The sequence below is a fragment of the Schistocerca cancellata genome, chromosome 4 (genome assembly GCF_023864275.1).
Source record: "Schistocerca cancellata isolate TAMUIC-IGC-003103 chromosome 4, iqSchCanc2.1, whole genome shotgun sequence".
NCBI lineage: Eukaryota > Metazoa > Arthropoda > Insecta > Orthoptera > Acrididae > Schistocerca > Schistocerca cancellata.
This window is the reverse complement of record NC_064629.1, coordinates 437,546,851-437,561,835: the sequence shown is the minus strand read 5'-3', so window position 1 is coordinate 437,561,835 and position 14,985 is coordinate 437,546,851. Positions and strand designations below refer to the sequence as shown.

At 38.3% G+C, this 14,985-nt stretch overlaps 1 protein-coding gene across 5 annotated transcripts in view; it reads right to left on the bottom strand.

Annotated features, from left to right (window-relative positions):
* The window catches only part of LOC126183206 (synapse-associated protein 1), a 308,327-nt gene that overhangs the window by 22,021 nt on the left and 271,321 nt on the right, over positions 1 to 14,985 (bottom strand). For all 5 annotated transcript variants that reach the window (XM_049924981.1, XM_049924982.1, XM_049924985.1 and 2 more), the window contains exon 7: positions 5,541 to 5,680. In XM_049924981.1, the coding sequence (XP_049780938.1) occupies positions 5,541 to 5,680 (140 nt within the window). The remainder of the gene's footprint in view (positions 1 to 5,540; positions 5,681 to 14,985) is intronic.

Below are 14,985 nucleotides of genomic sequence, written 5' to 3'. Positions count from 1 at the left end.
GTACATTATGTTCAGTAAATTCAATTCAGTGACAGCTCATTCAAACAGTTAAGAATTAATGCACTCTTTGGAGTGTTGTTCAACTTTCTAATTAACACAAGAAAGTTATATAACCAATTTTTGTTTGTTTGTAGGTATCTCTCTCTGCAGTCCTAGTACACACTGAAATCCCTACAGCACAGTACCGTAACACTTTGCTACAGCAGCCCATACAAAATGTTGCAGTCCACTGATGAAGGGGAGTACTGTCCAGTAATTTGTTTCCTGCATTTGAAGGGGAACACAGCTGCAAAATTCATGCTGAGTTGGTGGATCTGTACAGCAATGATGCACCATCATACAGTGAGGTCAAATAAGTCTGAATGATAAAGAACAAAGTAGCAGAACATTTATGAAAAACCTTGACAAACTGAAGATTTCAAGAGACATGGACAAACCGTCACTTTTAGATCAGCGTATCAAAATCAAGGTGAAAGTGGAAAAAATTAAAATTGGTAATTCGTCAATTTTGACATTTTGCACAAAATTTTGAACATGATGAATAACATTACCTACTGGGTTCTGTAACTGTTTACACCTATTCAAAACACCCACAACATCAAGGCAGCAACTAAATTGTGGCAGGTGCCTCGGGCCAATCAAAATCACTTTTTCAGTATCGCAGTCATCATGGATTAATACTGGATACATCACAATGACCATGAGACCAAGGAGCAAAGCAGTCGGCAGTAACATGTGGATTCACAACCATCCCTCAAGCAAGATGATGGAGAGTGTTTTTGGGGATGCCATGGTGTTGTGCAACAGCCTATGTTCACAAGGGGCAAATCAACACAGGCAAATGCTGTGGAAATTCCTTGACAAGGATGTGGGAAGCTGTTACGACACATCATGTTAGGAGACTGTACAAGGGGGTGCTTTTGCTCCATGACAGTGCCCCCACCTCATTCTGCACATGAGTCACATATGCTGTTTCTTTGGGCTATCAAATTTTGCCTCACCCTCTCATATTCTCCTGATTTCTATCTGTTTTCCAGGATGACAAACCCATTGCGTAGCACCATCCAAGTATGATGAGATGGTAATTTTGTAGGTGGATCATTTCTTGAACAGCCAAGATATAGATTTCTACAACCAAGGTTTCCACCAAGTCAGTCATCAAGAGGAAAAAAAGTGGTGGACTGAAGACTGAATATGTGAGAAGGACAAACACCATCACCAAGTTTCATAGTCCTAATTTGACTTTTTTTTGTTTCAAGGTGATATTTATTTATGACTAACTGTCTAACGTCTCTTCACCTCCAGAGCTGCAGTTTGTGGCTTTGTCCTTGTGTCCTAAAATGCAGTCATTAGTTTTATCTGAATCTGTCTCTGGAGATTAGATTCTCTGCTAATTGTGTCATGGGGACAATCTGCTGCCCTATACTAATATGTGAACCTTGTAATGCAGTTGAGTAAAAAGTTTTCTTGATACAATCTCTGTTTATCCTGCTCCTTCTCAGGGAGCGAATCACAGCTTACACTGTAAGTTACATTAACAAGAGACTTGAGCTAACAGAAACGCAATACCCAAATTTGGAAAAGGAAATCTGAGGACTTTTAGTACCCTTGCTTAAACAGAGCCAGCAGAACTCTCCTATCCATTCTTATTGCACACCTGCTAATAATTTTTGTTTTCTTTACTTATTTTTCAATTTATGTATATTTTCCAAGTAATATACATGTGGCAGGTACAGAAATATCTGAATACCTTTACTATTCTTTCCCCACTTGGATTCATTATTCAAGGCATTGTTTTCAGTATGCTGACTCCAGTGCTGTATCTAGTTTTACTGGAAATCTTGTTAATCAAAATATACAAATCATTGAACTTTCTACTACACTATGACTGTCACTTTTGTGAGACCGAGCTGAGCGATAGTGCAGGAGTTTGTGCAGCAAGGGGCAAGGCAGAGTTCCACACTGGTAGTGGCATTTCAGGATACACAACTGTTAAAAGTGCACATGCTCAACAAGCATACCGTTACCGAATTTTACTGGGCTTATTCTTAGTCTCACAGCCCTACCTGGATGCCGAGGCTGTGCCAAGCGATATCACTACTTGGAACTGCCTGTATTCATCACCAGTTCGAGGCCACGGCAGGGCAACAGCTCTACACACTGAGTCCCTCACTGGTATTCTCCAGCAGCACGCCCAACTCCTGCCCCGGGGGGCAGTAGGTCACTCTCCATGCACACTTGGTTTATTGTGGCGGACTCCACTCGCTGTGATGCAGCCAAGTCACCATCCGGGGCCACGGCAGTGCAACTGATATGGCATCGAGAGTGCACAATGCTCACATAGAATTCTTGCTGCCAGCTTACAAAATGTGGACTCTGGCGCATGGCAAAGGCTCTGTGTCAGCAAATCGGGGTGTGCTAGCTGCCAGCCCAGCAGAACTCAGAAGCCAGCTGGCCACTGACCTAGTGTACTACACAGTACAGATGTCATAATTACGAACTTGTTAACTTTGCAGCTCCCTTTCTCTGAAGCCTCCTGCCCCCTCCCCCCCCCCCCCCCCCCTCCTCCTCCATCATCCACTCGTACCAGCTTGGTTCACAGCTACAGCTGCAGCTCCCAGCACTGGATGCGCTACAGCAGATTTTGCCTCTGTGCTTTTCGGATTCCAACCTTTATCATCATCACACTTTTGTTGGCCTGGATTTTATGCAAAAGCTGACATAATTCACTGATTGACTAAAGCATTAATTAATAATTCTGCATAATGTACTGTAATTAACAATATGTTGCTTGTACCTGTAAATGTGGTATTTTTAACACGGATGGGTAAAACTGTTTCATATTCTTCAACTGTCACATAGTTCATAAACCGCGTTACTGTTAATATTTACAGTTCATCCAAAATGGAAAAATCTAACTTAGGCATTTTTCAAATTATTATGTGCTTTTTGTGATCATAGTATGTTCTTCAAGTAGTCTGAAGCCAACAAATTTTTTCAGTTTGGGACCAACTTGCACTTGCACAAGACCTATGCAAGATTTCTAGAAAATGCAGTTAATCTGGAATGTACTATAGTTCGTAGTTGAGTTTGTGGCTAAACATCTATCAAGCAGCACTTCTAAGTTATCATCTTTTTACACTGTGTTAATATCTCCATGTAAGCTAAGTACATTTCTGTGTGATATTATTTGTCATCATGCAACTTACCGTTGCCACTTATTTGAGAACCTTCATCTGTCCGACTCCAAGTAAACATGCACTGTGATGTTATTTGCCACTGTGACACTGTGCAGTAAATTTGATGTGCAAACAAACTTCTTAAGTAGTAAACATGACAATAGGCCAAGTTACTCTGAAATCTTTGTAATGTACATTATTTGCAGAATTCCTAGAAATCAATTTACAACTCATCTACACAACTCTTATCATCTTAATTCCGAGGGCCTAATGGACAACAGAGATACTGCCTCGCTGGAGTATCAGAGCCAATATTATGTCAAATTCACTATTTTTATATGAATGGTCCTGTTCATAACCTGATATGAAGATTATGAACATTTTACTAAACAGTAAATGTGACTGTTCATTGGGAGGAAGTATTTAGACATTTAGCAACAGATAATAACAGGAAACAATGGGGGGGGGGGGGGACAACAAAAATGAAATCAAGAGAGATTGCTGTAAACACCACTTCCTATCATGTCTTACTGTTTTCATGGTGATCCTTGGTCATGGTTTCCAAAACAATCCTCGAGTCCTTTTCTTCCAACACACTTGTCTTTTTCAAGAAGAAGGAAAAAGACCTTCTGGCTGTGACATCTAGCAACTATGGTCTTTGCTTGCATTTGTTTATTGACATGTTGTAAGTGGGTGTTCTGTCTGGCCTCTTAACATACTTTTCTTTGTGGCCTCACAACAAAATAAGTTCAATCCAGTGACATGGTTTGACCAGTAATTATTGTGCATCATCATCACTGTACCTACTCCACATCTGCTAAAACTACTCTGCTCTCTTATAAATCTGGCACCAATAGTTTTCTTATTCAATGACTAATTCAGTAGTGTTTTGCAGTTGTCTCCTGCCAACACACAGTTTGGTTACATATTTTTATTACTTGTCTTAATACTGTATTCCTCTTTCTTTACTCATCATAAGGCTTGTGTTACATAACTTCACTTCAGGAGCACTGACCTCTCCATTCTACCCACTGGGACATTCAGCAATCCCAGGCGATACAGAAACTGCAGTTTCTAGAACTAATCATTCCCTATTTAGCTTTGGCACCACACAGCTTGACTGGCCTTTTTTATTTTAATGTACCACTGACCCACCAAGCTATACAGTCTCTGTTTGAAGTGCCAAACTACAAATACAAAGGTATTGGGTTTGATCCCCAGTCAATCTTAGGATTTTCATCCATCACTTGGCAGTTGTTTCACCTCTGACGAAGTTTGTTTATGTGAAAACTACCACTGGATATGTCAGTTCAGAGAGTGGAGGAAGACAATGGCATACCATTCCCAACAATACCACGCCTAGTAAAGCGCTGTGGTGTTCAGAACAATCTTCATATTGGTAACAGTTTTACGTTTTATTGAAATATCATAAATTCAAGCACTTGCATATGGACACACACTCACCTCCCCCAGCGCTCTCTCTCTCTCTCTCTCTCTCTCTCTCTCTCTCTCTCTCTCTCTCTCTGGGAGGAGGGGTGGAATATCAGGAGTGTATAGCGTATGGCCCTATACCTGATTAATGCTAATTATCATATACAGTTTTGTGGGAAAGAAAATTATAACTTCACCAATTGTAAACTATAAAATAGAGAATATATGCTGACAAACATGGCAACAACTGTTAGTATGGAGCAAGAGGCTGTGGTAAAATTTATGGAGGTCACTAAATTCTTGATGTCTGGCAACTGATGAAATTTTTTTACAGACTCATAAAATTTGTTTAGGTTATTGCTTGGGCTGGTTTCAACACATTTTAGGGTGCCTTAACAACCATTTCCCTGAAGCCTACAAACTGCCCACATACAGAGGAATGACCTGAAAACCAATTTAAAATGTTAAAGGCACATTATAAAGCAAATATTTGGTACTAGAAATTAACAAAAATAGGACAAATAATCTATGTAGGTTTCGTCTACATCTACAATTAATGCATAATATTTTCGAGGTTTTGCCAAATCTGTTTTTGATGTCTGATAGTCAAAGAAAGTGTGAAGTTGTCAGAAATAATGCACACTTTCAATGACTAACAATGAAATTAGGAAATTCTATGCCATTTCACTGCATGCATCTCTCTTTTAGCAAAATACTTTTAACATCGTAGCAGTTTAACTACTACCATTACAAAATACTTCAATTCAACAAAGAAAGCAACTGCTTCATTTTCTAACACTTAAGCTTTCATTATCTGTTAGAACTTGGAAACCAACAACAACACTTACAATTGTAAACAAAGCAGTGTAACTTCAGCTATTAAGATCCATTCACATTAAAATAAAAGTGGAACGCAGAACATTCACGTACCAGTTGGTTCAGCAACGTCAACACTGCCAGGCTTTGAAGCATTCTCACCCTGTTCCTGGACCATTGATGACAACTCATTAGCCTGACGGATAAGGCTCACACGATAGAAGTAGTTCCGCCAGAAGTTTTCTTCACTTATCCTAAAATGATAATCATCCTTTTAGTTGGTAAAAGAAAAAATAGAAAAGAAACACACAATTTTTTTAAGAAAAGGGCTGTAAATGACTGCTTTTAAGTATAGCATTATCAATGAAATTTTTGCCCTCCCTTTTCAAACAGCTGTCAATATTTGCTGACTTTCCACAATGACACCCTCAGACTTGACTATGACTTACAGGCAGGCAAACATTGCACCATTTCCAATAACTATAACAATATGAAACTTGCACCTTGTGACTTTGCTTCCACTGTAAATTGCATTCACCAAATGAACTGACAATACATCAAAATGTTTTAAGTGCTTTCCTTTTCCCATCTGCTTACCAAAATAACTGGTACCCAAAATTAACAACAAACATCACTGGATTTCGTTAAGAGTGGCAATAAAGGAATCAAGAAACAATATAACAAAAGTATCTACATGATACCAACATTTCCACTAGTAGGGAATAGATTAAACGATTACAGTGTCGATGCAATATCACCACACACAACTTTTTTTATACATCCAAAAAAGAAATAGTTACATTGATATAACAGCATTATAAAAATTCATGCCATCTTTTATAGAAAGATGATCATGTATAACTACATACTACCTACATAAAACTTCATACACTCTAAAAAGAAAAACTTATTTTATGATAGCCACAGAGGCTTTCCTTCGTGACCTGAGGAAAGTAAATGAAACATTGGAAAATTCTGGTAATTCTGGTGTGTGTCTCAAAAATGGTGTCCACAGAATCAGGATAGGCACTCATTAGTTGCAGTTCCCTCAGTGGTAAGAAGCAGCCTTGATGAAGTAGCCTATTCAAATGTTTATCACATCACTGCATAAAATCTGAAGTAAATTGGTCGAAAACTTTTTTAGATTGTTGGAAACACAGTTTATTTTTATGCTGAAACCAGATTACTATAATGCTGAATATAAAAGAAATATAAATAACCTTAACTTACGAACACTGTGATCACTGAAAATATTTAAGATAAATTAGAATTTAAGGTACCCAGCTTTGCCCTACTTTTCCTAACACACAGTCTAGACTGCAGCTACACTAATATTACAGAAAATTGCAACACCAATGTACTATGAAGAGGTTTACAACAACACAAACATAATTAAATTTACGTAACTATATGTCACCTCTTAGAACTTCTGTATGGTGTTAACTACCTACATGCTGCATAAAGATGCTTTAAAGCTTGAGGCATCAAAAAGCCCTAGATATTAACCACAGAGTTCATATGTGGGTACATAAATTGACAGAAATTTTTCTACAGTGCCAGAATGAGGAAGTTGCTGGACAATAATATCCACATACTTATTCAACCACAACAAAAATATGAAGGCCGAGGAAAAAATCATACTCTTATTGGTTTTCTAAGAAGGCTTCCACATTCCTCCAGTTTTGGTTGTACCTGTGTGATGTGCAGTTGGGTGCAGTGGGCCACTGCTCATTTAGCAGCCTGTACTTTTCATTTTTCTCACACTGTTTGGTATTAGGTTGGTGCAGAAGTTCATAGTGCTTTTGTTATGCATGTTCATTTTCCTGTTGTTGTTGTTATGTTTTTTTTTTATCAACTGTCATTTTTTATTTGTAGTTCACTGTTGCTATCCAAATTTACGTACCGTCATTCTGACATTTGCGAGATAGTGAGTGGGCCTGTGGATGCTACAAAATTGAGTATCAAATGGAGAAATCTGAATGTTTCCAACATATTCTTCTGTTTGAGGTCAATGACAAGGGCATCCAAAAACATTTATGCCATGTATGGGTATAATACCACTGGACAGAGCACCGCAAGAAAATGGTTTTCTTGATTAAGGGGACCACACCTCGGTTCAGGTTGAAAAAAAAATCGATTTTCGGTTTTCATCATATTTCGATATATTAAGGTTTTATTTAAGTACTCTGAAAAGGACTTTGCTGAAAAAAAATTTTTTCGAGCATTTTCCTACCATGTGTGTTTATGTTCCACACTCACTTTTCTGTCACCCACTTTTCTACATGTATTTTAGATCTTTATAGCCCCTACATTGTACGTTAGGTTTTTTTTTTAACTCCCAAGTGTGTTGCTATCCTTGGAATGCAATGGTCGGTATTCTTTTGTTTCTGCGGTTTGTAAACAACACACTTTGAACCACGCGGTTAGTTTTGTTCAAGTGTGATTGCGAGTAGTTGTTATACTTACGTTTGCAGTGCTTGTTTACATGTGTTTTGTTGTGTTTATTGAAGATGACAAAACGTAACGGCATTTTGAAGAAACAACAATTTAGAGGAAACAAGTTTAGAAAGCTTTCTGTACAAGAGCTTATGTCGCCTGGCAATGATGTTTCTAATTGTAATTCTTCAAGAAGTGCATCATCAAAGAAGCTCTCACTATTTCAAGAGAGTTACTACGAATTTACTGTAAGTTACAAGGGGTGTAGCAACATTATTATAAATTCAAGAACATTGTCAGATGTAATTTCTAAATTTGTACACTGTAGACAGTATGGTGTGCCACAGAGTTTAAAAATTTGTTGAGAGTGCCAGTGGGAGAAAAGGTCCAGCAATTGCTTTGGATTTAATTTGCACTAAATGCTCAGCTGTGATTTCATTTACGAGTTCTTCAAAAACAGATGCAAGTGGCCCTTATGAAATAAATACTAGATTAGTTTATGCCTTACGATCCATTGGCGAGGGCATGGCTGCAGGGAGAACATTTTGTTCAGTGATGAACTTATATCAATCACCAAAGAAATTTGAAAAACCGACTGCAATATTAGAGAAAGCTGCATGTGAGGAAATCATGAAACTGGCTGCTAGGGAAGCAGTGGAAGAAAATGATGTATGTTCGGGTATTGCAGTTGCACTTGATGGAAGTTGGCAGAAAAGAGGACATACTTCTCTGAATGGAGTAGTGACTGCCATGAATGTAGGACACTGGTAAAGTGTTAGATGTGGAGATAATGTCTAAATGTTGTAAAGTCAATGAACATAAAGAACACAACTCTGTGGCTAATTTTAGAGGAACAAGTTGTGGCATAGAAGTTCATGGAGTACAACAAATATTTCATTGCTCTGTAGAAACAAGAGGTGTATGGTACACCAAATATTTGGGCGATGGTGACAGTAAGGCATACAACAATGTGGTGAACTCTAAGCCATATGGATATGCCATTATTAGCAAAATAGAATGTGTAGGCCATGTTCAAAAACTTTTGTGAACAAGGCTGAGAAAACTAACTGTTGAAATGAGAGGAAAAAAATTAAAAGATGGAAAATTGTTGACCGGACAGGGTCAGTAAAGTAAAACTGAAATAGAAAACCGGCAGGTATACTATGGGCAGGCAATTAGGAGAAATAAAGAAAATCTGGAGGCAATGAAGAGAGATGTTTGGGCCATATTCTTCCGTAAGTCCTCTACTGATGATAAGCCATGTCATGGATTGTGTCCACAGGAGAAAATTTGTGGTGGAAATACAATATGGCTCAGGCAACTGGAGAGTCTTATTCTCACCAGCATTCTCTTCCTGCTGCAATTACAGCAATTGAACCTATTTACAGAGACTTGGCTCATTCTGACCTTCTAAGGAAATTTCTGCATGGGCAGACATAGAACCAAAATGAGTGTTTCAACAGCATAATTTGAAACCGCCTTCCTAAAACTGTATTTGTAGGATGAACTAGGAGTTCATGATGCTGTTATTACATTCAATTATGGTGATATTGCGAAGTGTTGGGTACTGAAAATTCTGGGAATTAATTCTGGTGAAACTATGATCACTGGGCTGCAACATTGCAATAAAATGAGGATAGCTGATGTAGACAGGTCTGCATCTAATATGGTCAAGAAAGCAAGACAAACATCTAGTAGGGTGAAAAAGAAGCTGGACGACCTGCTAGAGGCCAAAGAAGGGCCATCATATGAAGCAGGACAGTTTTAATTAACTGTAAGTAACAAATTTCGAAAGTTTTTTCTTTAACGTCAATTTCCCGCAAACTAAAATTTTCAGTACATACACCCCATTATATCAGAAACTATCATAGAAAAATGAATGAAATTTTCAGAGACTCTGCATAAAATAAAAAGCCACCTCTGGTACTACATTCATTAATATTCCCCCACTAGGAAGTTCACAAAAAAATATTTTCTGCAGAAAAAACTTAATATTTTTTGTTATTAAATTTAAAAAAAAGTATTTCTTAAAAACTATAAAATGGATAAAGTAGATTTTAGTACAGTTGACTATTAGAATCGTGTAACATACAGTAAAAATATTAAGGCCCTGCATCAAATAGTTTCTTCAAAAATGGGTCAAATATTTGCCTAAATTAACATGGGTTAGATAGGCAGGGTGTAGTCCCCTTAAGGTGGATCATTTTGATGTTAGTGACTCTCCATGTTCAGAAAGACCTTCAGGTTTTGACGAATATCATATGAACACATTAATCCACAATGATCATGTCAATGGAATAAAGAACTGGCAGATGTGATGAAATGTAATCCTTCTACCACCATGTGACATTTGCACGCAACAGGTAAGGCTCAAAAATTAGGTCTATGGGTACCACATGCTCTAAGCCAAAATCACAAGCATCAGTGGATGGGATGGCCATATGTGCACCTTTACTTGCTCATCGTCAATTTGCTTGTGGAGAACATGAACCATTCCTATCCTGTATAGTCAATGGTGATGAGAAATTATGTGTCTACGCTAACATAAGGAAAAGGAAGGATTGGTTAAGTCCAAACAAAGCAGCAACTCCCCTTGCAAAGATCTGCATGCTTCCACAAAAGATAATTTTATGTAGCTGGTGGAACAACGATCATGTGGTGTACTACAAATTGTTTCTCAAAGGTGTAACTATCACTGTTGACATTTATTTTCAACATCTGAGATGTCCTGCAGACGCATTCCAAGAACAACATCCAGGAAGACTGCATGAAGTGATGCTACTCCACGATAATACCTGCATTCTGCTAGACTGACCACACCCAACCTGTTGCACCCTCAGATTTGCACCTTTTCCACTCTCTTTCCAACAACCTTGAAGCAACTTCCTTTCAGGATGAAAAAACACTCCAAACATGGCCCCATGATTTCTTTGCTTCAAAATCACACGATTCTACAGTCGCAGAATCGAAAAGTTACACTGTTTTAAATAGTGAAGGAGAATATATTATTGATGAGTGAAGTCTCAGTTATGTGTATCTGTTGCGTTTATCAAAATTACAGAAAAAATGCTACAAACTTACGCAACAACTCTACAGCCTCACATACAACACTATCTGATAAGAGACTAGGACTTGTTTTATTTTTCTTATTTATATTTTGTGTATTTCTTTGTTTTAGCAGTGTAGATTTAGGACTTTTGCAGTGCCACAGTCGAGCAGTTCAATCTCCCTTGTTGCTGTGGTCTGCTTGCACTTTTCCTGTTGACTGGCTAATTCAGAATATAGCAGGAAATGAATAGCAACAGTGCTTGTGTGAACATAAGAGAGATTAGTCATTATCCAGACAAGGCTAAAAATAGTTAGTCTTTATGATGATGCCCTATGCTGAAGTGGCAGTGGAGCAACTGTGGCAAAAGCTGCAGTGCCTCTGGTGCCACCAGAATCCCTTGGAAACCTACATCTTTCGATGCATAAGAGCTAGTCAGTTTGTCCTCATCTGAGGTTGATGGGGTGGACAAAATACCTGCTTGAAACATCATTTTATTCTACTGAAAAATTGTTCTTCCGTAATAAGTAAACAGTTTATGTGCAGCTCTTCTGTTGCACACACAATCTGAATTTTCTGTTAACCATTCCCGTATCAGTCAAATGTTTAAGTAACAAAAACAAGACACACTATGAAATTAGACACTATGTTTTCATTCGAATTTTCATAGGTGAAGAAAGAGAGGGAAATACATATATTGAATATCAAATTGACCAGCCCGATGCCAACTTTGCAAAACAGGGTTTAATTGTCAGAAAAATCAAGATAATTAAGAAAAGCCTAATTGGTGATTTGAGGGAAATCTGAAATGTTTCACAAATAGTTACTGCTACCTTTGCAAATGAAGCATCAGAAAGTTTCTCTCTTTAGTGCCTAGCTGTTTTGCATATAAAATTTTGCATTGGTGCAATATTCAGCTGACAAAATGGCTTCTTTCAAACCTAAATTCAAGACTTTTCAAAGTAAAAGAGGCTAGGAGAGCAATTATGCAACCTCTCTTTGATAACACCTCAGTGTTGTTGCAGCTCTGAAGAAGATTGCTGTTTCTCTTGCAGCCATTGGCACCTCACAGTTGAAAGCTGGCAACGGCACTGCTAGCTGCCGGGAATCTTCTCACATTAACTCGAGTACAGAATGTCTCTAGTATCACAGCTGAATACAAAAGAAGCCCGGTAAATGTGGAAGATCATCCATAAACAATGAAGGCAGCGAAACACGTGAGAAGACAGAATGGTGAAGATGATCAAGGAGCACAGAATTACATGAAAGTAGTGAGAAAATTTTTTGCAGACATAGACACTTTCGCCAATCGACTCTTGCTGTGTTTGCGATCGCCAATATTTTCTACATATCTTTCCACATGGTGTGCAGATAACACAAGGGTTTCTGACGATAGCGAATTGTTCACAAGATGCTATCACTAACTGACCGGACACTGCAACTTTTCTCACACAAGGTGCAACATAAAGGAATTGGAAGAAGTGACGTCTCTCTTCATTGACTTGTCTTTTGCAGAGAAGTGTTGTCTTGTGTTATTCCACACATTTATAAACATCCAAAAGTAACTTCAATTAATAAATAGAAAGGATAAAGAGGTCATTTGTTGTTTCCGACAAATCATGGAGGAAGTATAGGAACATCTGCCAAGCAATCTTATAAATATCGTCATTGCCTTTGATTAATATGCAGATGAATTTTGACATTTGACCACAAATCATGCAAGCTGGTTTTTAATTACCTTAAGAAGCACAAACACCTGTAAGTCAATGTAAATGCTGTTAATTTTGAAAAATTGGCTAGCTCTGCAAATGATTCGCATTTCCATGAAACATTGGCTTCAAAGCAGCCATCAAAGGACATGTAAAAAAAACAGAAAAGACATCAAGCACTGTATTAGGGATGCATTTTACGAGAGTAGGAGTAAAATAGACAGCTACTCCTATCTTCAAACTTCCACACATCAGGCAAATTTGAGGCATTACCTTCAGGGTGGTAACTTGAACCGCTGTTGTGGCTGTTGCTCTTTGGGAAGCAAGCTTGAAGCCCATAATCTCATGGTGAAATGCACAATTTTGTCAAGTGCATATGCTATTTGCAGAAACAAGTGACAGAAATTGGGTCACATTATGCTTATGACAAACGAAATAAATAGGTTAAATCAACACTACAACAATTAGTCAAGATGTTCTCTCTGTTTCTAGTCTTAGCAGAGAAGTAATGTTTATCAACTGCTTGAACAGTAGTTAAGTAACAAAGCAGGGTTTGAGATTGGACAATACTGCTTCGTCTGGAGACTGATATACTAGTAATGGATGGGATTCAGTTAGTCATAAACATTTTAGTGACTATCTAATAATGCCTGGTGAAAACACGACTATGGTTTTGCATCACAGTCATAGCCAGCATTACTACATTGACTGGCAAACTTTAATTCCTGCTGGTTGTCATTTGACATTATCTCCTTGCAACTGCAATCAACAATCATCATGGCTTACTGATAGTCATACTCAGGCATCTCAGAAAAAAAGAGGGGGAGGAGGAGGAGGAGGAGGAGGAGGAGAAGGAGAAGAAGAAGAAGAAGAAGAAGAAAGAAAAAGAGCTTCACTGAATCATGAACTGAAAAACAAATGCTTTTTCCGCCTTTGTGCACAACACTCCAGTTGAAGTTCAAAGAGATGTTGCTTCACACTCTGCCGAAACAGGAACAGTTTCTGAACATTCGATTCTGACGAAGGCAGAACAGCAATTGAAAAACATGTTCTGCTGGTGAATAAAGAATTTCAGCCACCAGTTGCTGAGTGTTCAGGGTGGGGAAAGAGGGTGAGGGGGGGGGAAGGGGGGGGGGATGAGAAAGCAGATAGTTTGTCACAACCATAAAGCTGGAAAAACTTGCTGTCCATTACATCAAATATATTTGGAAGATATCTGTAACGACCTGTATTTCCAGCAGCATGTTACAGGTAGCGAAAAAAGATTTTGGCTCAGTGATTATCTTTTTTTTTATGCTCACAGATTAGTTGGTTGATTTGGGGGAGGGGGCCAAAGAGCAAGGTCATCAGTCTTTATGCTCCCAGAAGAGTGTGTGAATGAAAATATCAATGATGTGAATAATTTAAGTACCCTACACTCTGAAATATTAAACATGGTGAAGCTGACAGATCTGAATTCATATTTTTATAATATGCATTGTTGTTCAAGTTACTGGACCAGCCCATCAAGCGATCTCATCAGAATGGTCAACCAGTTGGGATCTTCTTTCCGATTCCACATTCGCGGCTCTAATGACCCTTTCTGGCATTAAGTTATCAGCAATCTGTGCGTTCTTGACAGCACTCCTACCACGAAAAGCACGACAATCTCGTCCCAAGAGAGGATGGCATAGTTACTCAAATTTCCAGTTAATCTGACATGCTAATTTTTATCATTGCTTTATCAAATATGCAATGTAATTTTGAAGACAGATATATTGAAAAGACATGTCACTGATTACTTTATCCGTTTTGAATTTCACATGAAAGGTTTCGTGCAGGCCCACATACTGCGCTAGATGAGGTGGTTTCTGACGTCAAGGGTCAATTACTATAATCCTGACATTATCAAGCTAAGGCAAGCCAATATAAACATTCAACCAGTTGGTTCTAGGACTTGTATTGTCATTTATACTTTGAAATACATTGCCACAGCTGAGAAACATTATCAGCAAAAATATTCTACCAACTGTAGAAACAGCTGTGTGAAAAGGAAGGGACGAAAAGGCATCTCTTTGTTTGATGACACCAACATTCTGAACAGCCAATAAATGTAAACACAAGAGGCAACTGTGATGCTTTGTAATCGTAAGCTGCATCTCTCGGGTAGGTAGGACATATTCTTGAGCACTGTTCACAAATAAGAATGGCCAAGGTCAGTCTCACGACCATATTTTTAATCTGCAGCACCTCTTCAGTTTCGTGGGACTCCGTCAGAGTAAGCGACAGCACGATAATGTGTTCACTGAATTGATCCATCAACTTTGTGAAGCCAACTTCACTTCTGATATCATAAGTGTCCTCTACAGCAGAATATATCCCAAGGATT